We start from the raw sequence: 26775 nt of genomic DNA, 5'->3' as shown, positions 1-26775 counted from the left end.
ACATTGAAATGAATTATATTTTCTCTTAACAATACTTTCAACACGTACTGTTATTGTTGATACAATATGGCGGACATAACAACAAGAAATAGAGGAGCTGCTACAGTATTAGTACTTCTGCTTCATTTATGTCACCCGGTCTCATCATCTGGTAAGTTCAATCCAGTACGAGGGCAGTCAATAAGTTCGTAGAACAAATAATGTTGGTCGCTCTCATTTGTTCATTTGAAAGGATCTTCCTTCACAACATTACTGCAAAAATAATAGATTGTGGCATCCCGGTATATGGACACCATGCAGAGTAATTAATAATAAACGTTTTAAAACGCTTTCATAACCTTTATATAACCCGGTCTTTAATGTTATTAAAATATTTTTACCAAAATCAAAACCCAAAATGCAACCTGTTTAAAATGTTTTAAAAACGTTTTCTGTTTGCTGGGCCCAGCAAACAAAAAAAAGTTTTCGATATCATTTGCGAAGTGTTAGAAATTGTTACCAGAAAACCTTTAAATGTCGGGTTATATAAAGGGTATAAAACGTTTTGCTAACATTCAAAAACATTTTTAATTACTTACTGCAAATATTCTAAAATAAAACTATTTAAGTGTTGACAAAATATTTGGCAAAAAATGCAACGTGTTTCATTAAAAACGTTTTAAAACGATTTCAAGCCCTATACATAACCCGACATTTAATATTATTAAAAGGTTTTTACCAAAACCAAAACCAAAAATATAACCTGTTAAAAACGTTTTAAAAACCGTGACGTCTCTATGTTTGCTGGGATGCAGTCGAATTTAAATAAAATAAAATCACAGTCATTATCATCACTAAGATATTACTTATTAATTTCGTAAGTGAATCTTAACATATCCATTTCCATTGCAGGCCAATGTCATACCTACCGCACGAATGATTTCGGATCAAGGAGGGTGCAAAACACAGACTTCCAATATCCTTGGCCACAACTTGCTGCTGGTACCACAAGATTTACCGTGTTCATCCAAGGAAATAAAGATGCTTACATCACTTTGTCACCGAGAAATGGTGGAATTTCTGATGACAATTCCGGTGATACTGGCATTCCCAAGATTGGTAGGTTAAGAAAAAAGAACAATGTTGGTTTCAATCTGAAAATTTTGACAATATTTAACCCTAAAGCTACTAGACCATACAAAACAATCCAACATGAAGCGATTGCAAGATTATGCATCCCACGTGATCTGATTACGCAATCCTGCCAAACTACTTTTATACGTACGAGAACGTTTGTCCGGCAACGGTCACACGCGTGGCTTGATATACTCGTTCTGCTTATTGGCACCCGAGGGGTCGGTGGGTCAAATCCTGGGCGGGGGAAACTTTTCTCTTCACCTTCTTTCTTCCTTCTTCCCTTCTTTCCTTCCACTCAGGCAAAAAAGATTATTCCAGATTACTAACAATCATCATGTTGCTCTGAAATTACCAGACAGATTTGAAATTACACAAGCAGAATAGAAGTAAATAGAATAAAAGTCGTTACTCTGTGTTTTGCGCCTAAAAGCGCTCATCAGACGAAACGATGGAGAAAATTTGACTGGACAACCATCTCAGAGTAACGCCTGCTGTTTATTCAGTAATTTTGTAATACTGATGGACCTGTTCGTTATGGATCATCTGCAAATAATACCTTATAATTTGTTCTTATCGATAGCCATTGGTGGATGGCAAAATCAGGAATCGGGATTCCTGTGTAACTCTGAAGAAGACTGGGAACGATTTCAGTCACCCAACATTCTTAGTCTAAGCGAGGAAAGGGAATTTTTCGTGCAATTTGTCAACAGCTACCTGCAAGTCGGCGCTGCTGGGGAATCGCCATTCATGAGTGTAAGCTACAGTTGTGACGTGAATGTTAAGTATGTTGGCATAGCAACTGGTAATGGCGGCAACGCTATGTGGAAATATTGTGAAAATGGTAAGAAAGCTTCGTTTTACAAACATACACCCTTCCCCCCACACCCACCTCACGTGTGATAGATCCGATTTATTTACAATGCCTCGAAATTCCTCATCTCCAAACGTCATATCCATCACAAAATGTTGACGGATGGTATATTATGAACAAAATTACGACCCTGGTAGTAAAACTATTACATACACATGGTCAATAAAGGAGGTGAATAGAAATAAACTTAAAACTGTTGTAATTTTGAAAAAAGGAAAATAAATAATGCGAACATTAGTGATCAGAAGCGTTCGGAGATGACGATTGATAAAGGTATGAGTGAAGAAATGGTTGTAGATGAATTTATTGCGCCAACATGAAGGTAAAATGTCTAAATTAATTGACTGCAGATTGACTCGTGCCCTCGGGGTCAAATATATAACCTTACAAAATTAGTCTTTTTCTCCAAGCGCTTCTAAATTTTCGTAACGGTAGATGACGCAGAAATCGGGACAGGAAATTTTAGACATAAATTATCTTTACTCCTTGCTATGTGTTACAATAACCTTTTTTACAATATACAATAAATAATTTGTAAATCCCGGTGTTTTTTATGATGATGAAGTTATCCAGTAAAATATATCAGCAAGATTTGATGACCCCCAATCGGGACATGTGGTTTTGGGAGTTGTGACTTATTAAATAAAAACTTATTTCAATATTTTGATGTTTTAAGATATAAAAGGAACATCAATACTATACAACTGCTAAAAAAAATCGAAATCCCGTTTCGTATTATATTTTTGACTCCTGAAATAGGCACCTTACCGAAGAATGACATGGGAACGGAGTACATAAACCCCAACACCAAACGGTTCTTCATATCAGCCCAGCCTCCTTTAATCATCTAATTTGCTACTTTGACGTTCCCTTCCTTTGTTACAGCGTTGCCTAGATGCAAATGTGACCCATCACATCGAAACAGACCACTTCGCGGCTAAATAAAAAGAATTCTGAGCTTGTTTTGCCTCATAAAACATTTTTACTGTATCTGATTTCAACAAGTAAGGTGTCATTTTCAAGCTAAAAAAAGCAGTAGTTTATCCTAGTGTTTAAATCTCCATTTTCATTTCTGCCGCAAAGGTGGTATGTTTCGATGTGATGGGTCACAAATTATGTACGCATTTTATTCAACAGATATACCTACGACACCTCCACCGAAAATGATGTCAACATCTAGTACGTCGGGGGCTACATCGTCGTCGCCTTCGACATTACAATTGGTTTATACAACCTCTCCTAGCCAAGTTACTGCTAAGACGAAAACATCTGCTGGTAGGACAGGCACTTATAATATAAGCTATTGTACTTTTTTACATTCCAGAATGATAAACAAATTACTTTATAAGTAAACATCACACAAAAAGGAAGTCAACGCTTATCTGGTCGATCATAATTGTTAATGATTAATTCGCAACTTCTTCCGCCCAGGTGAAAGGGGTTTCAAACTTGTAAAAGGGAATATCAGGAATAAATACACAAACAAACAAACAAACAAAAACGAGAGTGGGAATTCAAGAATAGATATATAAATATTGATTTCCCAACACTATTGGAGTACATTTACTCCAAATGTTTGGCAATGTCAATATGCGCAATTTTAAATCCAGTTGCCCAGCTGTATTATACTCTTAATTCGAATTTGATCATTTTAGTGATTAATGTTTAAACTATTCCTCTTTTAAATAGTGTCATTTAAAAAAAAAAGAGTGTGGGCATATTTTAGGTAAAAACGTTTTAATAACATTAAAATGTCGGCTTATATAAAGATCATGATAACGTTTTAAAACGTTTTGTATGAAAACACACTACAACAATATTTTTAAATGTTTTCAAAAATGTCATTGTAAACTATTTTTGCAAACATTTTGCCAAATATTGTGTCAATACTTAAATAACATTATGTTAAAATATTTGAACCCAGCAAACACAGAAATGTTCTTAAAATGTTTTTTTTTCAAAACCTTTTAATAACATTTAGATGTCGGGTTATATAAAGGTCATGAAAACGTTTTTAAAACGTTATTGAAAATATTTTGGGCAAACATTGTTCGCAAAATATTTTTTCAACCCCAAAATAACATTCTGTTCAGAATGTTTTGTATCAAGTTTTCAAGAATATTTTTGGAATGTTATTAAAACGTTTTTATACCCTTTATATAACCCGACATCCAAACGTTTTCTGTAAAACGTTCTTGTTTGCTGAGCAGTAGATTATCAAAAAATGTTTTTTAAGGTTATGAAAACGTTTTATACTCTTAAAATACCCTTTATATAACCCGACATTTAAACGTTTTCTGACAACCTTTTATAACTTTTTGCGAATGATGTCGAAAACGTTTTGTGTTTGCTGGGATATTAGTGTGTGTTTTTGTCCTGGGCCACCGGTCAAACAATTCTAAGAATTCTGCTAATAATGCAAATTAGTTACTAAGAATTTTCGAAAATGTTCCCAAACTATTGTTACGTAAGTACTTTAACAAAACTTTATTTTGTTTTATTACAGGAGTAGCAGTTGTAGGAGGAACTGTGGCTGGTATTCTCATAATCATTTTAATATTAACAGTCCTTATATGTTTTCTGAAAAGGTAATGTATTCGCTTTCAAAGCAATAACGTTCAGCGTTTAGAGTCATTCATTAGAGCCAACCACAATCAGGATTTTATCGGCATTTTAACTTAAGGTGTAGCTATACCACGTACGAGCAAAATGTTGGAGCAAAAGTAATCACCTCATAACGATATGGTATTCAAACAAATACATGTCCGTTTTAGCTAGAACTTGCTGCGCATAACCAGCTTTGGTGTTTAGTCGTATGATAGGGCTAATAGCCATGTCGATGTTAAAGTTGTCCCTGTTGGAGGGAAACAACATCCAAAACGGCTGATTATGCGTTATTTTTTAAATCGCCCGAAAATATTTTTCGAGTGCATCTGCCCCCTCTGGCACTAACTAATTACGCTCCAGTTTCTTTTACTGTTACATTAAGTAATTGTTGTTGTTGTTTGTTTGTTTTGCTTAAACACTTAATATCTATAGTCTATTCTTTCTCTTCTATAGACGTGAAAGGTCAGACACAGGTGCCAATGTGAGAAAACAGTCAGAGAAAAGTGGTCTTTACAATATTGCATTAGAAAATGCAATCAAAAGAACTGGCAAATTCAACGATGGTTATGAAAGCGCTTCTTTGCAAGGCAAGGAAGGGGATATGCCAGAATATGCAGTGGTCCACAAAGATAAGGAGGGATCTATGCCAGAATATGTTGTCAACCAGGACAATGAGAAAGAAATACCGGAATACCTGGAAATTTATCAAGATAATCATCCTGGAGGTATGCCGGAATACGCAGTGGTTAACCAGGAAGAAGATGAAACTGAATCAGACAATGCAACTTTGAAGAAAAAGACTGCAGAAGAGGTGCCTACATACGAAGTGGTCAATAAGGACGAAGAGGGTGACTTGACCGCTGATAATGAAACCGAAGGGGGATGGATAATTCTATATATGCTACTACAGACAATGGTGATCAGGGTGGTGGTCAGAATGAAGTGGTCAATAAGTGCAATAACCAGGTCCGGAATGTAGGGGGGAAGGGCCAGTTGAAAGCCAATAATGGAACCGAAGGATGGATGGACAATTCTATCTATGCTACTACAGACAATGGTGACCAGAGTGGTCAGAATGAAGGGTGGGAGGCCAATATCATTTACGCAGCGGGAAAATAATGTGATGAAGAAGTGTAAATAGATATAAATGGCTGGTGTAACGTACCTTTGATGAAAATTACCCTCAAAGATTCATTCAAAATATGACTCACATTAGGTTTCACTACCTGAAGAGAATTGATCAAAATTCCTCCTGAGGTTGATATCTGTCAATGAGTTGACCAGATCACCAGGCGGTTGTTATAGCCAGATGCAGTACATTACACAAATGGGTTAATGAGTTACATAACAATGACCTTGTGTGGTATTTAGCTCCCAGAAAGTGAGTTGTGCCTGAGGCAGTTTGTGGTTAAATGCTGATCCCTCACTAAAAGAGTTACTACCGTCGATTTGGTTGAAAAAGGAGGTGAGACATGACCAATTCTGTTCAGGCAGCAAAACATAATGCACGGCAATATATTTTTTTGTATGCGGTCATACCTTGAAATAGAAAAATAAGAAAAATAGCAATTATAGTGGTGACGCTGAGGTGAATATGGGGTTGGTAAAATTATTTCACAAGCAGTAGGAAAGGTTGACACAAGTATAGGCAAGGAAGTGATTTTTTTTCTTTGGAGTTTGGAGGCTCTTATGTTTATACATGTATTACTATAATACTTAAGGTTTGTAATATCTCTGTGTCTCGCCCAATTTATTATAACATGCAATACGGAAATGAGAACAAGAACATGTAAAAGATGGGTCAAGAAGATGAAGAGGAAAGGGAAATAATAATACGAAACAAAAGGAACTATGAAAGAGAGAGGTTTTTGTTTGTTGGTTAGTATTTCCGTTTCCTTATTGAAGAAGACGACAACGGCAAAGAAAATAGGTATAGGAAGGAGCAGGGGGAAGTAAAGCAGTGGAAAGAATCAAATTAATCTCAGTTGGAACACGAGATTCAGAAAATAGATGTTCATATAATCCGATGAAAGAAAATTATGACAGCGTTGTGAAAAGGCGATATTTAAATTTGTACATTATCATAATAATTAGCATTGTTTTGATATAAATTCAAAGGCACGTTATCGTTTGAAATATTGCGTGTTTAAACAATAAAGATGATAAGTATTTGAATGGTACATCAGCTCAAACATTTTAAAGCAAACGTGGCGATATTGCGTTTATATTGCCTCATGGGGATATACATATACCATGTCTCGGGGAAGTCCATTGTTTTATCTACTAATTAACACCCAAATCCAAAGCTATATCAAAAGATTTGGTGTGGAAATTTCAATATTCATCAGTACCCAGTTGAAGTTTAATGTCATTTGTGAGTAACCCAAAGACTTCTGGTTTCGAACCACTACCACACATCGTCATCATCCCTATATCTTCGTGTTAAAAATTGCCGTGATAGTACAGCGAATCCTCTCTTTTTTAACAGCTACGCATCGCGATTTTGTTCGAGATAGGCCGAGCGACTCAGGCTAAGCATACCATGACTATCATATGAGATACCACAGCGTTTCTATATTCTACACATTATTACGATTTGTGTATGCTCTAGTACCCCATATGATGTTTCTATTACAAGAAAAAATTAGTTTCAGGTAAAACCAGAGTTTTTTGTTTCCAGTACACTAACTCGAAAATCAGTACACTAATTAGCGGGGCCTTGCAGCTTGCTGTGGATATCTTTACTGCATTTTTAATGTAAAACATTTGAAATCCAATGTAAAAATTGAGATATATTTAATTTTGAGAATGACATTTATACTATATAGGTATAAAGGAACGCGTTTAGCCCATCCAGGTGCACGTCCACTAACACAATGCCTATGTAAACTTTCTTTATCTGTGTCAATAATAGAATATTGATTTCAACAGAGTATTGAGCTGTATGGAAAAAAATATTTATAATACAGGGTGTTGACACTGTGTACCATGGCTCTAAATATGGAGTACTGATGAATGGTAGAAGACAATGCTTGCAGTTTTCAAAGACACACATATCAACACGTTGTTAATGTAGTAAACTTCAGATTTTTGTGGAAATAGAGTCATAGTAAGATATTGGACTCTTTTCGTTTCCTGTTATTTTAGTACAGATTATTTTTAATAAAATAAAATTTTGATTTAATAAATAAATTTTGTAGAAAATAAAGGTTTTGTTTATATCAGGTCCATGCCTTGTATTCAGAATGTAATCTGGTGTGCTCTCATGTCCCACAAAGTGACTGTGTTAATGTCGCTATCAGAGAGCCCTTAAGGGCTCGGATAGCAACGTTTGCAGTAAAGTATGGAATTGAGAGCACATAAGACATATCAAATTGCATTCAAAATACGAGGGATGTCCTTCTGATATCAATGAATCTTGATGTTTTGAGTGTTCCGATTTAATACAAGTTTTATGACAAATTATTAAAATTGATATTTTTGATATTTAACACAGTCCTCAAAGTAAACTGTGTAATGATATGTACTTAAAGTGTATGTAGCTGGGAAGATATACATTTTTTTAATCTCAAAAAGACCTATATTGTTTTTGTTTTATCGTATTTAGAATGCAATTGTCTGATGCACACCGACATCGCCTGGCTAATAATTATTTGGTGCAGCAGAGACACAAAAATGAATACACGGGATCGATACACGTGAATTGCTATGCACGATTTTGATATCAGACGAAAATATTCGGATACCGGGTTAGAAAATGATGAATATCTCCCGTAAATGATTTCGTCTCAAGAAACCAGATCTGGTCTCATACACTTGCAAATACGTGTTGAACAGATATGATAGTCGCTAGTTTGCGCTTTGAGAAACGGCCGTGAGTCTTGAACTCAAAATCTGACCAAAATCTCTAATTTTATATTGCGTTGGTCCTGTATGGACTACAGCGCGCATAGGTATATTCGTCTCAGAGTGGAGGCAGTATGTATGACCATTAACCGCAATGTCGTATACAAGCTTACTCACACAGCGAGAAATCAATTACCCCGGCTATTGTCAGTAGCCTTAGTCAGGTCACTTGGCTAATTATATACGTCTCATAAGGTCGGAATAAAATGACCTTTCGTGGCTGTGGATTCAACCTACCATGGCGATTTCTACCATGGAGATATCGGGGCGATGACACTGTGTGGTGGGCTTTCATGTCCCAGAACAAAATACTGTGTAAACGTTGTTTTCCGAGCCCTTAAATAATATTTTGTTCATTCTGGTCATGGTTATTAGTCTTAGTTAGGTCACTAAATTCAATAGGATCCGCGACAAAGGGATTTCTGAACGATAGTTTACAAAACACAACACAAAAGGTAGTTTATAGATGCATGACGAAGAAGCCTGAACTTAAGCAAAGAGTGTGATCTGTTCCATTATTAAAAATAATCATAAAATACACTAACTGTTACGCTATATGGGGGTTGATAGTGATGCGTAAACAAACAAACCAAACCAAACAGTGAGTTTTTACTTCCTCCTAGCACGTATAATAGTGCACGTAATTAAAATGGCTGCAAGAAGCAACATGTTTGTGACGGTATTTCTCGTAGTTTATGTATTACGCTTTGTTACATCAAATGGTAAGTTTGATATCGGTAATTTTCTATCTATCTTAAACGGGAACAGGCATTAAATTATAGTAATTGATGAGTGTATACATATTTTTTAGCCTTTTGACTTTGAAAATCAATATTCTTATTTTACTTGCTTGCTGTAATTTGCCATACACCAAAACACAAGTAATGAGTGAATAATAATAAATATCAAAAGCATTTAGACTATGAGCCAAGAAGATTTATTCAAGTGAAAAGCGCAGGGTTGAAAGGGTCCTACCCGCACATTACAAATATGCATTGCTGCCGGGTCAGGGCCGGGGGTTTCCAGCCCAAATCCACCCAGTTACGGACGCCATATGCCAAAGCCTTTGCATCGGGGCCTGAGATTGGAATTCAGTTTCCTTTCTCACGAAGTAAGGCTAAGAGTAAAATTGTACAATTGTGTTTGGGAGTGGCCTTCTCTCTGTTCTCTTTTTCCTAGCTATTTTCTTCCATTTCTTGCTTTGTTTATCAAAGCTATCTAGGCCAGCATGCATATTAGCCTACACTGGCTATCCAGGCTTGTGCATTTGTATGAGTTTGGAACGGTCCATGGTTTTCCATGGATTAGCATGTGTTCCTCACGGACCAACCTGGGTAAACAAACAAACAAACAATTACCATTTTCAAAAGAAATAACTATATACTAGTAAACACTTGAGAACGTTCCTGCAATCTTATTGGTTCTTACCCAGCTTTACCCGTGTGATATGACACGATATCACACGGGTCAGCGCGTGTGCGTCAACGCGATACGAATACTCGCTATTTGGACCAATCGGAGGCGCACAGCAACAATGAGACTGCTCGATTTTAAGCCCTAGGTAATTCCTTGCAAAATGTAAATTTAATTTGATTAAAATTTGCATAATATTTTTATTTTAATTGAAGTATTTAAGAATGAGAATAAAGGTATTGTTTTTAGCCGCTGGAGTTTTTAGCCGCTGGCGTAAAACAACTCGGCTTCGCCTCGTTGTTTTACTTAAAATAATGATGTCGCCCGTGTTATATGAGACGATAGATGCACTCCAGCGGCTAAAAACAATATCTTTGTTCTCTAAATATTGCTGGCAAACTGAAAACAATAAGTACAAAACTATACGTCACTATTGAAAACACGCAAAACGTGATACCCTAACCTAACGTTAACCTTACGCCACCTCGATCGCCATGTCATCCCTATGGCGTTACTTGTCGTCGGCTTCATTCCATAGTGGCGTATAGGTCCGATACGTCACTATGGCATGTAACGAGGTGTACGCCACTATGACATGCAATGTTTTTCATTTTTGCCGATATTTCTTAATTATAAAATGTGTATAAAAAGTGACGTATGGTCGATACGCCACTATGGAAAACACAAAATTACACTTTGTAAATATGCGCCACATTTAATTTATTAATTACTAATTAATTAGCTAATTTTGACTGATGAAAAATGAAAGAACATCATTAAAACATATGTGCCACTATAAAAAAAAAAAATGACCAAAATCACTTTACGCCACTATGGAATACAGCCGGTTATGGTTAATTATAACAAAAATGTATTGTTTTCTGGTCTGGCACATATTTTGCTAGAATACGTTACCAAAGTAATCATGATTCCATTACCAAAACACACTGTTAGTATATATTTCAATATATCGATACAATACCTGCACATAAAGTCCGTCTTTTTTTATCAGCGCAAATATCACTATGCTATAACCACTTCTTAGCCGTTTAATCATCACAAGGCCCCATCATCACTCTCGTCACTGTTGTTGTCTTCATTCTAAGCGTCCTCAATCGGCACAATCTATGGGACTTGCTCCTCCGGTCCGTCGGATCATTTTTGTAAACTTTACCTATTTGATATGGTTTTGTAGTGTATTGTCACGGTGGGGGAGGGTTGCAGAGTTAAGTTTCTGTTAGAGTGCAGATCCGTCGGAACACGCTTTTCAATACTGAATAAATGCTAACCTTATCGTAACATCATCCAAGCAGCAAAGTTCATTTCCCATTGAAAAAGCGTGATCCTACGGATCTGCAGTTGACTATTCTGTTTAATATCCTTATCACTACAATAACACGCATGGATATGATTGCCTTGTATCCGGCATCATTTATGTCAGAGGTTTTTTAAGCCATCACGTACAGTGAGATTACAAATGAGGTTACAACTGGAATGTCCGCCTCCTCAAAAGTTGGTGATCTCAGTGCCATTATGTTTTTCATTTGACTGCATCGGCTGGAAAGGCTTCACTTTGCCCTTTCCGAAGAAACATGACATGAATCCACAGTCAGCGCATGGTAGTCAATTATGGCTTCTGTGATACCAGGTTGATTCTGATCAAGGATGGCATCAAGTTATTGGTGTTCCTCTCCTATTGAGAGACCCATGACAATGCTGATCCCATGCACCACCGGCATTTTTGTATATATGTATGGAATTATGCAATGAGTGTATTATCTCGTTTCGTGTCGACATTGATCGTGATTTGGTTTTTGGTTTTTCCTATTTGCAGTAGATTAACCTATTTTTTTCCTTCGTGACATGCTTGAGGATCCAATCAACTTCTTCTTTGAATCATCTATTCTTTACGTTTTAAATAAGTTATATTTGGGCTTTTGGTTTAGGTAAAAACGTTTTAATAACATTAAAATGTCGGGTTATATAAAGGTCATGATAACGTTTTAAAACGTTTTGTATGAAAACACACTACAACAATATTTTTAAATGTTTAAAAAAATGTTATTGTAAACTATTTTTACCAACATTTTTACCAAATATTTTGTCAATACTTAAATAACATTATGTAAAAATGTTTGAACCCAGCAAACACAGAAATGTTCTTAAAATGTTTTTTCAAAACCTTTTAATAACATTTAAATGTAGGGTTATACAAAGGTCATGAAAACGTTTTTAAAACGTTATTGAAAATATTTTGGGCAAACATTTTTCGCAAAATATTTTTTCAACCCCTGAAATAACATTCTGTTTAGAATGTTTTCAAGAATATTTTGGAATGTTATTAAAACGTTTTTATACCATTTATATAACCCGACATTTAAACGTATTCTGTAAAACATTTTTGTTTGCTGAGCAGTAGATTATCAAAAAATGTTTTTAAGGTTATGAAAACGTTTTATACTCTTAATATACCCTTTATATAACCCGACATTTAAACGTTTTCTGACAACCTTTTATAACCTTTTGCGAATGATGTCGAAAACGTTTTGTGTTTGCTGGGAAGTTACCCTGACATTGAGACGTACTAGTCAGGTCCCGTGGTGACAAATGCTTGTGGAGGACTTAGGGGCTCTGCAATAATTATGAGCCCCCGGGGGGAATTTCTAAACGGCTCGCCACAAATCGATTCCCCCTCACGTCTTGCCACAAATGTCTGGCCTCCCCCTTAGATCATTTGGTAAAATGATTTAACTTGAAAATCGATGTATGGAGAAAAAGAGCTTTTAATTTGGAAGACTTGAAGTTTTTCTTTTTGAATAAAATACATTATTAAACACATCTCATAAAATGAAGCACGGTGGTGATTTGAGAATATCACCAATGTAAAGAGCACCCTCACATTACCCAAGATATGGATTTATCTCAAAATGTCCACATTTCAAGTTAGATAGTTTTACCAAATCAGGGCCGAGCGGCTAAGGCTGAATATAGGTAAGTGAGTATTCTTTCATTTTACCTCACTAGTTTGGCTTAAAATGACCAAAAAACTTTCTTAAAAGTTGTTACTAATATATATCTTATAATAACTCAACTTTCTGCTCTTGTGGACGACTTACAGAAGATTTTAGACAGAAGAAGCCAGGCAGACCTCATAATTATGGACTTTAGCAGGCGTTCGACACCGTCCCCACCAACGTCTTTTTAGCGAAGCTACACCATGTCGGTATCCGCAAAAACATCTTGAACTGGATCGACTGTTTCCTCACTAAACGTCATCAGAGAGTGGTGGTCGACGGCGAGTCCTCCGAAAAATCAACTGTGGCTTCCGGAGTACCCCAGGGGACGGTGTTGGGCCCCTTGCTATTTCTCATCTATATAAACGATCTGCCGGCAAATCTTTCGTCTAGCATAAGGTTGTTTGCGGATGACTGTATTATTTATCGCGAGGTGAAAACTCCGATGACAGTAGGATTCTCCAAACAGATGTTGACAACCTTTGTAAATGGGAGTCCAAGTGGCAGATGGGTTTTTAACAAAGCTAAATGTTTCAGCATGAGAGTTACACACAAAATCAAACCACTCATTCATCAATACTGTATGGGTAACCATACCCTGGAGCAGGTTGATCATCATCCATACTTGGGAGTGGAATTGACATCTGACATGTCATGGAGAAAGCATATTATTCAAGTTGCCGTTAAAGCAAACAGAATGTTAGGTCTTCTTAGAAGAAATCTCTCGTGTTGCGATAAGGCAACAAAATCAACTGCCTATGGTGCCTTAGTCCGTCCATTACTGGAGTATTGCCACACCATCTGGGACCCTTATCAACAAACAAATAAAGATACCATTGACAAAGTTCAACGACGAGCAGCCAGGTTCGTGTTTAATGACTACAGTCGCCACTCAAGTGTCTCAAATATGCTTGGTAAACTTGACTGGGATAGCCTTGAAACTCGGCGCACCAGAGCCCGTCTTCAGCTTGTGTATAAAGAAACTCATGGACTTGTACCAAACAACATTAGTCACCTCCTCAAAACCCAAGACCAGACATCCAGACCGAAGACTCGACAAAGTGCTGGAATATTCATCTACACCCATGTTTCTGCAAACAAGAACTGCTACCTTAGATCACTATACCCAAGAACTATACCCACCTGGAATGTTTTACCCGACCATGATGCGCCCCAACACTACAAAACTTCAAGGACCAGCTACAGACCATCGACGTCGACAAACTGCACAAACGACCGAGTAGCAAAAATTAGCCCTCCGACTCCTTGACGCGCTAAATTCCGTGTGAGATAACCTACCAGGTGTTTACGCAGTAGCAACCAAATGCAGATGCAGATATTTGGTAAAGAATAACCAAATTAAATTCTTATCGAAATCGTATATTAAAGGAGTATATCGTGATCCTAGCATCCTCTTTTAATGACATTTTTCAGCACATATCCACGAAAAAAGCATATTCCCAAAATTTCAGTTGATTCCGATTTTGCGTTTGCGAGTTATTCATGATTATGTGTATTACACTGCTCCATAGACAATACGTTGTAATTTCGTTCTGGTGCACCAGAACGAAATTCAAATTTCACGATATCTTTGCTAAACGAATTAATCTGCAAGAAATATTTGTACATAAACATTATGTAGCCAGAGTATTCCAGTGATATAAAAATCTCAACTTTTTTTGAGAAAAGTGGGGGGATGAGGCTGTGGATCACGAAATGCCCTTTTAAGGCGTTCAGCAACCAAATTTCTCACAGAGGCGGGTACAGGGGTCAATAAGATATCATTTATTCACTCTTGCAATAACTAAGAGTTGTTGATATGACGTGGTATTTGTCGTAATCAGTGATTGTAAGCATTTTTAAAGCAGTCATCATTCCAGACTTTTTATATTATATTTCTTGCCACTGTTTTTATTCCACATGTCTAGTATCTCACTGTCAAGAAGCACTCGGGATGGAGAATGGCATGATATTAGATGGACAGTTGTCAGCTTCTTCAGACACGAATAACGTAGGGAAAGCTCGTCTCAATTTTGGTGGTTCTTGGCGATCCAGAACTGAGTCAGAAAAATGGTTTCAAGTCAGCTTTGTGAATGTAGTTAATATAACAGCTGTGACCACACAAGGAAGAAATGATGACATGCATAAAGACGAATTTGTTACAAAATATAAATTGGAATACTTTTGAATCGGATTGGCACAATGTAACAAACGGACTGATGAACATATGGTAAATACAGTCACCTCTAAGTCATAAACAAGATTGAAGACAGGTTGCAAAAACTGTTAAGAATGAATTATTTTCATAATTTAATTATTTTTTCAAATTACCTATATCCATCTGACGATTAGCTAAAATTCGTTTAGCATTCGTTTCTAGTTTTTAAGATATAATGTCCTAAAAATTCAATGTGTATTTAGACAGGACAAAATCTTTATTTCTTGAAAATAAAAACAAAAGAAATGTACTGACTTATTCCGGGTGAAAAATCAATAAAATAATTAAATGTCCAAAGCTAACATTAAATAGGTCGCCTCCGCCTAATGCAAATTAATATATAAAAAGTCTCATGCATAGCATAAACAATACTCGGGTATGCATCAAATTTCAGGACTTTTTTGGTCCCCCTATAATAACACAAGTTGAGCGCAGAAGCATGCCATATTTTTCAGACATAAACCGAATGTATTGTAACATGGATTTTAGGATGCAGTACGTTATCACAATAGTGTTTGGCACAATACCTTATATAACAACACAGTGTATATTTATGTTACGTTAAAATGGTAGTTTTTTCCTTTAAAAATGTGTACTGAGTTTTATTGTGTTACTGAAACAAAAGTTTAGCATGTTTAGGGAGTGAACCTTGAAACCTTGAGTAAGAAATTTATGACTATAAACACTTTCCACACTCGAAAACAATTCAGGATATATATCTATATGATGTGATATGTACAGGTCTTTTTTGGACACAACACAACTTCGGATGGACATCAGCCTGTTTGTAATAACCTGACGAATCCAATAAGTGCAACGGCTATCAGAATTCTAATAGTATATGGACAAGGTGATGGTAGTGGTCGTTTACCTCTTCGATTTGAACTTTACGGATGTAAGCCTAGAGGTACGATTGAAGATCAATGTGTTTATATGCAGGGTAATTATGTACAATAGTACATTTATTTGAAAATGCTTTTGTGCAAAATTTAACTATAGCCTTAAAACCAGATATTAGTTGCTCGATAATTTAGGGCTAGATCAATTATTTGCGAGGAGGGTAACGAACCCTGTGGATAGTCATATGTAGAATTTTAACTCCTATACCACCCCCTAACCTATTTTCCCGGTGCAATAAATACTCAAATAAGCGATCAAATAACTTGGGCTAACAGTAATTGTCCATCATTTTAGCGAATTGGACTGACCGGTCTCATTAACTGACCATTTCAAGAAGTTAGCTGAGGATTTGTCACCGAATGGATTATGTCGGATATTGAACACAATCTTGACCCAAATCAATTTGGTAACCGCAAGGGTGTTTCAACTTCACATTATCTAGTCAAACTGGTTAACAATTTGTGTTCTCATACGGACCAATTGAAATCAAAGTGTTCAGTTGTCATAACCGACTTCAGTAAGGCTTTTGACCTTATCAATCATAATATCGTCATAAAGGACCTTCTTAACTTGGGAACTCGTGCATCAGTGATCCCTTGTGTGTGCAGTTTCTTAGAAGAACGAATGCAGTGTGTTCGTTATCAAAATCACAGCTCTGAGTTTATTACCCTAAAAGGTGGTCTTCCGCAGGGTACCAAGTTTGGCCCTCTTGGTTTTCTGGCCAAATTTAATGAAGCTGTCCGCACAAATGTCACCGATGGCCGGGTTCTGAGTTTAAAGTATGTTGATGACATGACAATTGTTGAGAAAACCCGTATTGGTGATACTGAATCTTTGCAAAATGTTCTAGATGGTTTTTGTGACTGGGCAAAGCAAAATGATATGAAATTAAATCCTGACAAGTGTGTTAACATGAATGTTACCTTTATGAAGAACCCACCTGACAGTGCACCTGTCCAAATGTGTTTCAAGAATTTGGCAATTGTGGACAAAGTGAAAATTTTAGGTGTTACAATTTCTTCCGACTTGAAATGGGATCTTCATTTGTCTCAAGTCAAGCGTAAGGGTAGCAATAAGTTGTACATGCTTAAAGTGCTTAAGAAATTCAGCCTTTTTGTTGAGGATTTGATTACTATTTACAGATGTTATGTGCGTCCTTTATTAGAGTATGCCGTACCTTTGTGGAATGCAGGAATAACCGAAATTCAGGTCTTAATGCTAGAGAGGGTGCAAAAAAGAGCCCTCAGGATCATTCTTGGTCCAGATTATCTGTCGTATGACCATGCTCTTGAACTGTGCAACCTCACCAGCCTTCAGGAAAGGCGAAAAATGCTGTGTGTTAAATTTTCCATGGATATGTACAAGTCAGATGAGTTCAGTGCCTGGTTGCCTTTAAAAGTCAAAGATAAAGTGCAATATTCTCTGAGAAATGCAAACCATTTTAACAAAATCAAGTGCAGAACCAATCGGTTTCAAAATAGTGCAATTCCTTATTTTGTCGATATGCTCAATGAACTCATGTAATAATGTGCTCTAATTTTAATCATGTTGCTGGCTAACTGTTTTTATATTGATGTGTTTATTTTTTTTTTAAATTCTTGATATTATCTTATTGTATTGTTGTATTGAAAGTATAGGGGTGGGGTGGGAGAATAGACTATGATATGTGAGTTTTGTTGGTGTGAGGACTCTGATTGTGTTATATTTCAGGATGTGTCTAGTGTCATGCAGAGTGGTGTGTGTGAGCAACTGTTGTGAGTGGTTATGTGCCCTTCCAGTGTGCTGTAAGTGGATTGTGGTGTGCAAATGTTGTGTGCTTGTGAGTAGTCTGGGTTGGATTTCTTGGGGTGGATTATTAACTTGGTTTGCTTTCGTATGGTTTGTGCTATAGGGTTTGCTGCAATATTTTGTTTATTTATTTTGTTGTTCACTTGCATTTTGTCATAATTCTTTTTTGTGTATATTATATATGTCTTTTAATGTAAACTTTGCTGTAATTTAGCCTGCGGGCTACAATGCATTGTGTTAATAAACCATAAATGAATGAATGAATGAATGAATGAATGAATGAATGAATGACCTATCAGCTTACTCTAGAACAATGTGGTCGATCTCAAACCTTGAGGATGAGGTATGTTGAGGCTAATCGACTTTTAAGTTTAGCATAAAATTAATCGTATTTTTCTATCAAATCTATGTATTTCCTAGGGATAAATTCGGAAGGTTTCACCCCAGTACCAATTCGTCCACAAAAATGAATCGAATAATATCACACTATAGATGGCGCTATAATGATATAAACCAAAAAATCATTAAGAATACATAATGGGTGAAATAAATAAGAAAACATGACCTATTATTGTCAAGCATGATACGAGGACTATGAAAAAAATATGAAAACACCTTCTCCCATTAAAGAATTAGTTAAAAATAAAACAAAGAAAAATCATAAATTTTTGAAAATGTGCACGATATACCTAAAAATAAAGAAATAGTTAAGCGAAATAAATACAGCATGAGCTATCTTGTCAAGAATGATAATGGGCGCAGTGATATGTAATGTTATTTAAGATTAATTAGTATGAGTGACCGGTATAAAAGTGTACAGGGGTGAGCCGGTTGTCAGTGCCACGGCGAAACACTTCCTGTTTCCATCGGGACATGCAATCGGCTTGCTAATTATGCTAATTATTCACATTTACGCTGAAAATTTTCCCGTTGTCTCACATAGATGCATATTAAGGGGACGATATTTAATTGTATATATAAGTTTGAAGAGAATCCATATCCTAAATTGTCTCGGTCCCAGCCGGTTTGTGTTCCTCCGTCACTAAACAAACCGTCTGGCGACAACCCCGAAGTACCAATCGCTGATTGGTAAATGAAATTCCAAATAAAACTGTTTTTTAAAACGTGACATGTGTAAGTGACACTAAACATCATAGGCCCTCCACTATTTGTGGATACCGCAAACGCAAAATGTACGCTTGCCGCATAGCTGTCCATCAACCGCTGCATACGCTGAAGCCCAGCGCTGATTGACAGCCAAAATTTAACTCATTTATTTAGCATGTTTAGTGAGTTGATGTTCAGCCAATCAGAAAAGACGTACTATGAGGTTGTCGCCGACGGTTTCTTTAGTGACGAAGGAGCACAAATCGACTAGACTATATCCTAAACCGATAGGGTTACCCCTTTAACGAAAATAGTTATTTTAGAATTAGATTTGGACTAGAAAAGTGATTTTCTTTTCATACTTTGAATGTAAAATTGCAAATTTTGTACGATGTGTTTGTTATGATTTGTGTTCCTAGCAAAATATTTCGAATATGCCATGATGCACTTACTCTATATCAAGTCATAGTGACATCATGGTGAGAATGTCGGTACTTGATAGAGATGAGCCCGACTATTCTTTTTTTCACCAAATAGAACAGTGTAGAGAATTTGGTATAGATATCGATATAAAACATGTAACCAACAAAAAACGTGTCAGTAAATACAAGTGCTGAATACATCAAATGAAATATTTTAAGCATATAAAGCTATTTTGTACCCCATTATATATGTCATGAATACAGCAGCAAGTTGTCGGGATCCATTGGGAATGGTAGATGAACAAATAACGGAAAACCAATTGTCAGTGACAGAAGATGGTGGGAATAAACTTGAGGCGCGTCTCTTTAGTGGAGACGCTTGGGGAAATACTGAAGAAGACCACAACCCAGCGATTACAGTTAGCTTTGATGATTATGTGATTGTGACGACTATAGCAACGCAAGGAAAGCGTTTTGGAGATAAATATGTGATAGAATACAAAGTGAAATACAGAATTGATGATGGAGAACAGCTAAATATAACAAATGAAAACGGAATTACAGTAAGCTGATATTTCATGATTTTATTCATATTAAATTGACAATTCTAATCAAATCATGACATTCAAAGTTTGTGACATTTTGTGTATTAATACAGTTTGAAATTACAAACCATTTGGTTTCATAAGCGCACGCACATTTCGACGATTTGTACAATTGAAACCCCCTGTGAAAAGAAGAAACAGTTGGCTGCCCACACAAAGATATTTTAAAATTCAATTTCCTTTTTTCATAAAAATCATATTAAATGTAGCAATTATTTGCCAATTCATAATAAAGACGGGAACGTTGTTTAATCAAGAAATTATAAAAACCAAAACTGTTTGTATTTAATCAGATCGCACATTTAGCCAATTGGTGTTTGTTCTGTTTTTTGCTTTTGCATTTTCATTGGACACAGAAAAAAGTGTTACTTAGCTCTTCGTCATCTAAAAATAAAAACAAGTTTAATTTTTTAAGTTTTCAACTTTTAGATTTTCTTCGTCTAAATTTAAAAAATAAAGTAACCTTACACTGCAGAAGAGGTCGAATGTTAAAACGTCATTGTGATTTAAAATTTTTTTTTGTTTAACCTTTTAATATCCTGACTGACTGTTTAATTCATCAGCATCCTGTTGTCTGATCAACCACTATCGTATCTCATAGACCCGTGGATAATATTCAACCCATATCAGCGACACCTTCGTTGTGGTCAATTATAAACTGTCAGTAATGTTATACTCTTTAAGCACAGAGTGCAGTACAGTGACGTTACCGATTTTTGCCTTTATAGTTTACATACTGCTCACAAAATGTATCCGTACACAAAAGCAATACATTAAATACACCAAAGCTAACTAACCAAAGTACGAAAAGTTGTCAATAGATAGAAAATGTTATTTTGCGTATTTTGATACCTCATTTGACTTTATTTTCCAAACTTATACAAATTTGAAAAAAAAAAGAGAGCATGTCAGAAGTGACAGAGATTTACATAGACTTTTCTCTCGAAACACGCGATAAGCACATCGAGTGAGCGTTGATCTGTCACATGTTAAAAACCGGTGGGAATCGCCCTGAATAAGAAATATCCCAAATGTGCCACGTTTGAAATGTTCCCTTTTCCATTCAAATTGGTAATGTCGTATCGTGCCTAATGAGATACGGATCATTTTTGTGCGTAACATGGTAAAGTGTTATACGGCAATCTGCAAAAAATCATAACGAATTATGAAGTGCAATTATACATTTTTACATTATTATACTAAATGTAGAAAGTTCATTTCTAACCTCTTATTTCATCAATGCTTGAAATCAGACTTTTGATGGCAATTCCGATGGTGACACGCCGGTATTTCAGAGATTTGAGAATCCAGTCAACCTAACAGAAATAACGATTTATCCAATCACGTGTCAAGGCAACTGCAAGCTTCAGTTTGAGCTTTACGGATGTGAATGTAAGTATTTTTTATGTACAGTCATAATTAAGATACTAATTAGCTGTTACTTGATAAAGATTCTACATTCTAGATAGGCCCTATTTCCCGCAAGATAATGCTTGTTTATATCTACGGCATGATAGCAGTATTTTGGATGGCGTGTGTAAAACAATCGCATATCTTACAAATGGTTATTTTTTAGCTGGAGAGAAGTGGTGCCAGGAGGTGGTCTGACTGGTATTATTTGCTTTTCGTTTTCTATTGAGCACATCCGAGACCCTATCAGTTAGCTCCTTTAAATGTGTCCCAAAATATTCCATAATATTCATCTAAGTTATGTATTTTGTCATCAGACATTAGCTTTCACTTGTTTTGATATTATCTATATTTGTTTGTACATGGAATGTTCTCGAAATTCAACGGAAACTGCTAGTAAACAATCATATATAGTGTAAATCAATGGAATGATCTAGAACAATCAAGATGATACCAATAAAAAGTGATGGCGCTACACTGACTGAAATGTGGACTTAAGGTGGTACTACACTCTGATAATTTGTGACTAATTTTGCATTTTTCTCAAAAAATAACTACACAGTGGTAACAAAAGTTATGTATATTAATATTATAGGGGCAAGGAATCCAATTACTTCACTGAAATTGCAGTAATTCAAGACATCAAGCGGTTCATTATATATGTTAAGAAATAAGGTACATTCTAGCGGTACCTCTTTCCTTATTATAAATAACGTAACGCTTGTCTTGAGTCACTGAAATTCCAATGTAGTAACTGGATTCATTGCCCTTATAATATCCATAACTTTTGTTACCAGTGTATTATTATTTTTTGAGAAAAATGCAAAAATAGTCGCAAATTTATCAAGGGGTGTAGTACCACCTTAATAGAGCTAATTCATGATCGTGGATCAATAATTGAGACTATCAAAGGAATCTCATTAGAACGTCAACCAATCAACTCTCTAGGCTTACATAAGTAATTTAGGAAAAATACTACTTTATATGCACTGCATATAGTATAGGTTACGAGTTGCTAATAGTCGTTAAGGTCTTTTATTGATCTTTCTGTAATACCGTCCAGCACTAATCCACCACATCATGACATATAAGATTTCATTTGGCAATAATTAAATACGCTTAAGATGATTAGCTGCTTGGGATTTCTGGCCCTGTGATTAGTTGATTTAAGTCTTCCGCGAATTGCATCGTGGACGTCTAAGATTGCATCTTGGAGATCTTAGATTGTATCTTGGACGTCTAATGTTAGACGTATATGTCTTTTGAATATGGACGGCGGAAACCTTCAAAATACGCCTAAGAATACGCCTAAGAATACGCCTAACCTTAGACGTCTAAGATGCAATCTTAGACGTCTAAGATGCATTCTTAGGCGTCTAAGAAATTCGCGGTAGACTTAAATCAACGAATCACAGGACTAGAAATCCCAAACAACCAATCATCTTAGGCGTATTCAATTATTGACCAATGAAATCTTAGACGCCTAAGATTTTACACGCCTAAGAATTCTTACACGTCTAAGATTGACCATTTGACCGTGACTAGTGATGGACGGTATCGCAAATTCGATCAAAACCTACAACGGACGCTGTGCGTTAGAGAATATTTCGAACAATGGCTGGGTGGTGTGTTTTTAATAAACTCCTTTTCTCTCCATATCCACCCGCGTCAATCCCAAAGAGAAAGGGGTGATGGGGTGGGAGGATAGGGTACATGTTCTCCACCTTTCGGCACAATGGCCCATTGTTTTGTTCTTTTCAGCCACTTTTGACAATTCAGGCGGAACAATGTATTTTTTTTTACATAATGGGTTTTTTCATTTGAACATAATCTAGCAGTTGATGTTGTTGTTGCAAACTGATAAAACTTTAATTTGTTTTAAATATTTTGTTTTTCTGATGACTTGCAGTTAATGTAAGATTTCTATTTGTGTGGCTATAGTGTAAATGATGGTGATAATGATGATGATGATGATTATGATTATGATGATGATGATGATGATGGATAGTACAAATGATGTCAGATGATTATTAGAGTCGTGGTGGTGATGATGATGGCAGTGATGGGGGATTACATTTAGTATGAAATTTTCACCCCCGCACCCACCCAGTCAATGTTGTTTTGATACTGAGATAGGAACGGACTAGTATTGGCTCCAACATTGATTGGGGGGAGGGGGTTGCAAGCAATATGAAACATTAATGTTTGCCACTCATGTTACTTGTAATGTTTAAACAAAGAGCCCGTGTCTATGGTGTCACCCTGCTCACTTTTCATGTATGTTTTTTCTTAACACGTATGCTATGACTGAGCCAAAATACACAGTTAAGAGACCTCGATACCTCCATTCAACAAGAAAGTTAACCTGACGGTGTAGGGTATGATGCGTTTATATCCAATACGTTCAGAGGTCAAGTTATTACTGCACACACATTATAAGGTCAACCAACTATGTCTTTATAATTCGAAGAGCGTGTGACATATTTTCGCCAAGGCCCCCAGGCCAAGGCCAAATCGTCTTTTATAATTGAAGAGATCAGATATGCATAATTTCAATCTGCAAAGTGCAAGAAGACAAGAGGTCAAATTTTCTATGTTAAAAATAGAATCATGGAGGTATATAAATATATGCTAGGCATGTTTGTTCCTCTTTGTTGTTTGTGTATTAATTTTCATCATCATCATCATCATAATCATCATCATCATCATCATCATATCATCATCGTCGTCATCATGCTCATCAACATTAATACCTGACTACTACTATAGCCACACCAAAACAGCACACCAAACCAACGAAAATAAAATCAAACCAATTAATCAATTTTGCTGCAAGTCCTCAGAGAAAATCACATTGGTGATACCGTCCATCACTAAAATATCAATCTTAGACGTGTAAGAATTCTTAGGCGTGTAAAATCTTAGGCGTCTAAGATTTCATTGGTAAATAATTGAATACGCCTAAGATGATTGGATGTTTGGGATTTCTGGTCCTGTGATTTGTTGATTTAAGTCTACCGCGAATTTCTTAGACGCCTAAGATTGCATCTTAGACGCCTAAGAATGCATCTTAGACGTCTAAGATTGCATCTTAGACGTCTAAGGTTAAACGTATTCTTAGGCGTATTCTTAGGCGTATTTTGAAGGTTTCCGCCATCCATATTTGAAGCTATCCGCCATCCATACTACGTCAGCGTATATTTAGATCGCCAAAATTAATTTGCAGTTCGATTTCCTTTTCTATGTTCTTTTCTTCCCAAAAAAATGAAATATAACATATTTAACAACATACTGGTTGATTCGGTACTTCTTCCTTATAGGGTCCGACCTCTGCTAGAATTGCTTAACTTTATGTCTTTACAGATATACCGACGACACCGGTACCAGAGATGTCACCATCTGGCAGTTCCATGGCTACATCTAGCAGGTCCATGGCTACATCTGGCAGGTCCATGGCTACATCTTCATCATCTTCCACATTGCACTTGGCTACAACCTCTCCTAACCAAAACGAATCTTCTACTGGTAAGACTCACTTGTACTTTTGCCATCCATACCGAAACTTTTACCACCCACACTAAAGTCTGTACTCTCAAGCCGCGACAATCTGTTTCCACAATGACTTTGAAATTGGAAATGTGTCAAAACTATATAAACAATCATCACTTAAACAACCATCACCAATCAGCATGGTTCCACAATGACAAAATCTCTTTATTTCTTGTCACACTTATTCACACTTTATTATTTCATTACAGGAGGAGCAATTATAGGAGCAGTTGCAGCTATTCTTATAATCATTATAATATTGACATTCCTCGTGTGTTTTCTGAAAAGGTAATAAGGAATACAAATGTCATCGAAGCACTAAGGCTCTTGTGTTTTGTTGGACTGAGCAGGGACCTTAGTAAAGACCCGAGTGAAGTTGAGTGTCCATGCCTGTACATGGGGGGGTGCGCAGGCGTGTCGGAGGTCTGAGGGACTTCAAACCGAAACGCCGAAAAGCAGGGTTGCTGGTTGTTAGTTCTGTCATGTGTGGGGATCCGCGTTACCATGTCGACTCTCCCTTGACATACACATCTGGGCATTGGACCAGAAACCTTGTTTACACATTCTTAGATGTTTTTTGGCCAACAGGTTGGTGTATTCACTTTTTGACCATATTGGTCACTGTAAGCCTATACAATACATCCCCAATATGTTTTGGATGGATCTATCTTCTGTGTATGGGATTTGCGTTCAATTAAATAGATATAAGAGCTACTGGAATCTAAAACAAAAGCAATAACAAAAAACCTAATGATGTTTACCCACATGTCTCAAACCGGCGTACAGCCTGTCTGGTTATTCAGAAGGGAATTCCCGTCATTGAGGAATTTGTCCTTGTCCTTATTTTGCAATAATGTTCAATCTCTTCGTCCCGACTTCCCGAAAGAACAGTTGGTTATGCTCCTGTGTCAGTCGAAATTGTCAGGGCATGTTTATATTACATTAAAACTAATCATTGGTTATTTGCGCCTTCTCTATTGCAGACGTAACAGTTCAAACAAAAATACCAATGTGCGAAAACAGTCAGATGAAAACGGTCTTCAAATTATTCCACTAGAAAGCAAGGGAGAAGAAATGCCAGAATATGCAGTGGTTCACAAAGATATGAAGGAATCTATGCCCGAATATGCAGTGGTTCATAAAGAAGAAGATGAAACGGAGACATCGGAAAATGCAACTTTGAATAATGACACAAATATATCTACATGCGAAATGGTGAATAAAGACGGTGAGGACAAAGAAGAATCTATGCCAGAATATGCGATTGTCAACAAAGATATGCCAGAATATGCAGTTGTTAACAAGAATGAAAATGAGAAGAAAATGGAGCCGGACAGTGCAACTTTGAAGAGGAATACCAACGACGAAGTACCTACATACGAAGTTGTTAACAAAGACAATCAGAGTGACGATGTAGGAAATTTGAAAGCTGATAGGGAAACCGAAGGGTGGATGGACAATTCTATCTATGCTACTACAGACAATGATGATCAACGGGGTGGTCAGAATGAAGGGTGGGCAGACAATATCATCTACGCAGCAGGGAAATAATAAATATGAGTAACATGGATCAAAATGGTTAATGAAAATTTCCGCAAAGCTTAATTTAAAAATGTGAAATATTATACGAGTGGATATTCATACGTAGTGGTAGATAAAATGATTAAAGAGTTTAACTTCAACACTACACTATTTTTCGCTCACCTAGTTCGACTAGCGTCTTCAGCAGATGGTGATGCTGTGATGGTATCTTGTGTACCATCAGGATAACCTTCACTGATGACGTCATATGATTGACAGAATGACGAGGAGAAAGACCGCGCTTCAAGTAATTTCGTTGCAAAATCTT

General features: G+C 36.4%; 2 protein-coding genes across 2 annotated transcripts; both read left to right on the top strand.

Annotated features, from left to right (window-relative positions):
- The first annotated feature begins 27 nt into the window (after positions 1–27).
- Positions 28–7227, top strand: LOC140169778 (uncharacterized). Its single transcript, XM_072193083.1, has 6 exons — positions 28–151; positions 892–1098; positions 1697–1957; positions 3125–3262; positions 4494–4575; positions 5048–7227. The coding sequence occupies exons 1-6, from the start codon at positions 67–69 to the stop codon at positions 5571–5573; spliced, it is 1299 nt and encodes a 432-aa protein (XP_072049184.1). The 5' UTR covers positions 28–66; the 3' UTR covers positions 5574–7227.
- Positions 7228–24753: 17526 nt separating this feature from the next.
- On the top strand, positions 24754–26568 carry LOC140168952 (uncharacterized). Its single transcript, XM_072192262.1, has 3 exons — positions 24754–24902; positions 25136–25214; positions 25910–26568. The coding sequence occupies exons 1-3, from the start codon at positions 24767–24769 to the stop codon at positions 26475–26477; spliced, it is 783 nt and encodes a 260-aa protein (XP_072048363.1). The 5' UTR covers positions 24754–24766; the 3' UTR covers positions 26478–26568.
- Positions 26569–26775: the final 207 nt, after the last annotated feature.

The sequence above is a fragment of the Amphiura filiformis genome, chromosome 14 (genome assembly GCF_039555335.1).
Source record: "Amphiura filiformis chromosome 14, Afil_fr2py, whole genome shotgun sequence".
Lineage (NCBI taxonomy): Eukaryota > Metazoa > Echinodermata > Ophiuroidea > Amphilepidida > Amphiuridae > Amphiura > Amphiura filiformis.
Note: the sequence above shows the minus strand (reverse complement) of the source record. Positions and strands in the feature narration are given on the sequence as shown.

What these genes read in the sequence shown, in the direction of transcription:
- LOC140169778 (XM_072193083.1), top strand. Translation starts at nt 67, where the DNA reads ATGGCGGACATAACAACAAGAAATAGAGGAGCTGCTACAGTATTAGTA. An exon ending in TCACCCGGTCTCATCATCTG is followed by an intron (nt 152 to 891) that starts GTAAGTTCAATC and finishes TTTCCATTGCAG; the next exon opens with GCCAATGTCATACCTACCGC. An exon ending in TAAGACGAAAACATCTGCTG is followed by an intron (nt 3,263 to 4,493) that starts GTAGGACAGGCA and finishes GTTTTATTACAG; the next exon opens with GAGTAGCAGTTGTAGGAGGA.
- LOC140168952 (XM_072192262.1), top strand. Translation starts at nt 24,767, where the DNA reads ATGTCACCATCTGGCAGTTCCATGGCTACATCTAGCAGGTCCATGGCT. An exon ending in CCAAAACGAATCTTCTACTG is followed by an intron (nt 24,903 to 25,135) that starts GTAAGACTCACT and finishes ATTTCATTACAG; the next exon opens with GAGGAGCAATTATAGGAGCA. An exon ending in CTCGTGTGTTTTCTGAAAAG is followed by an intron (nt 25,215 to 25,909) that starts GTAATAAGGAAT and finishes TCTCTATTGCAG; the next exon opens with ACGTAACAGTTCAAACAAAA.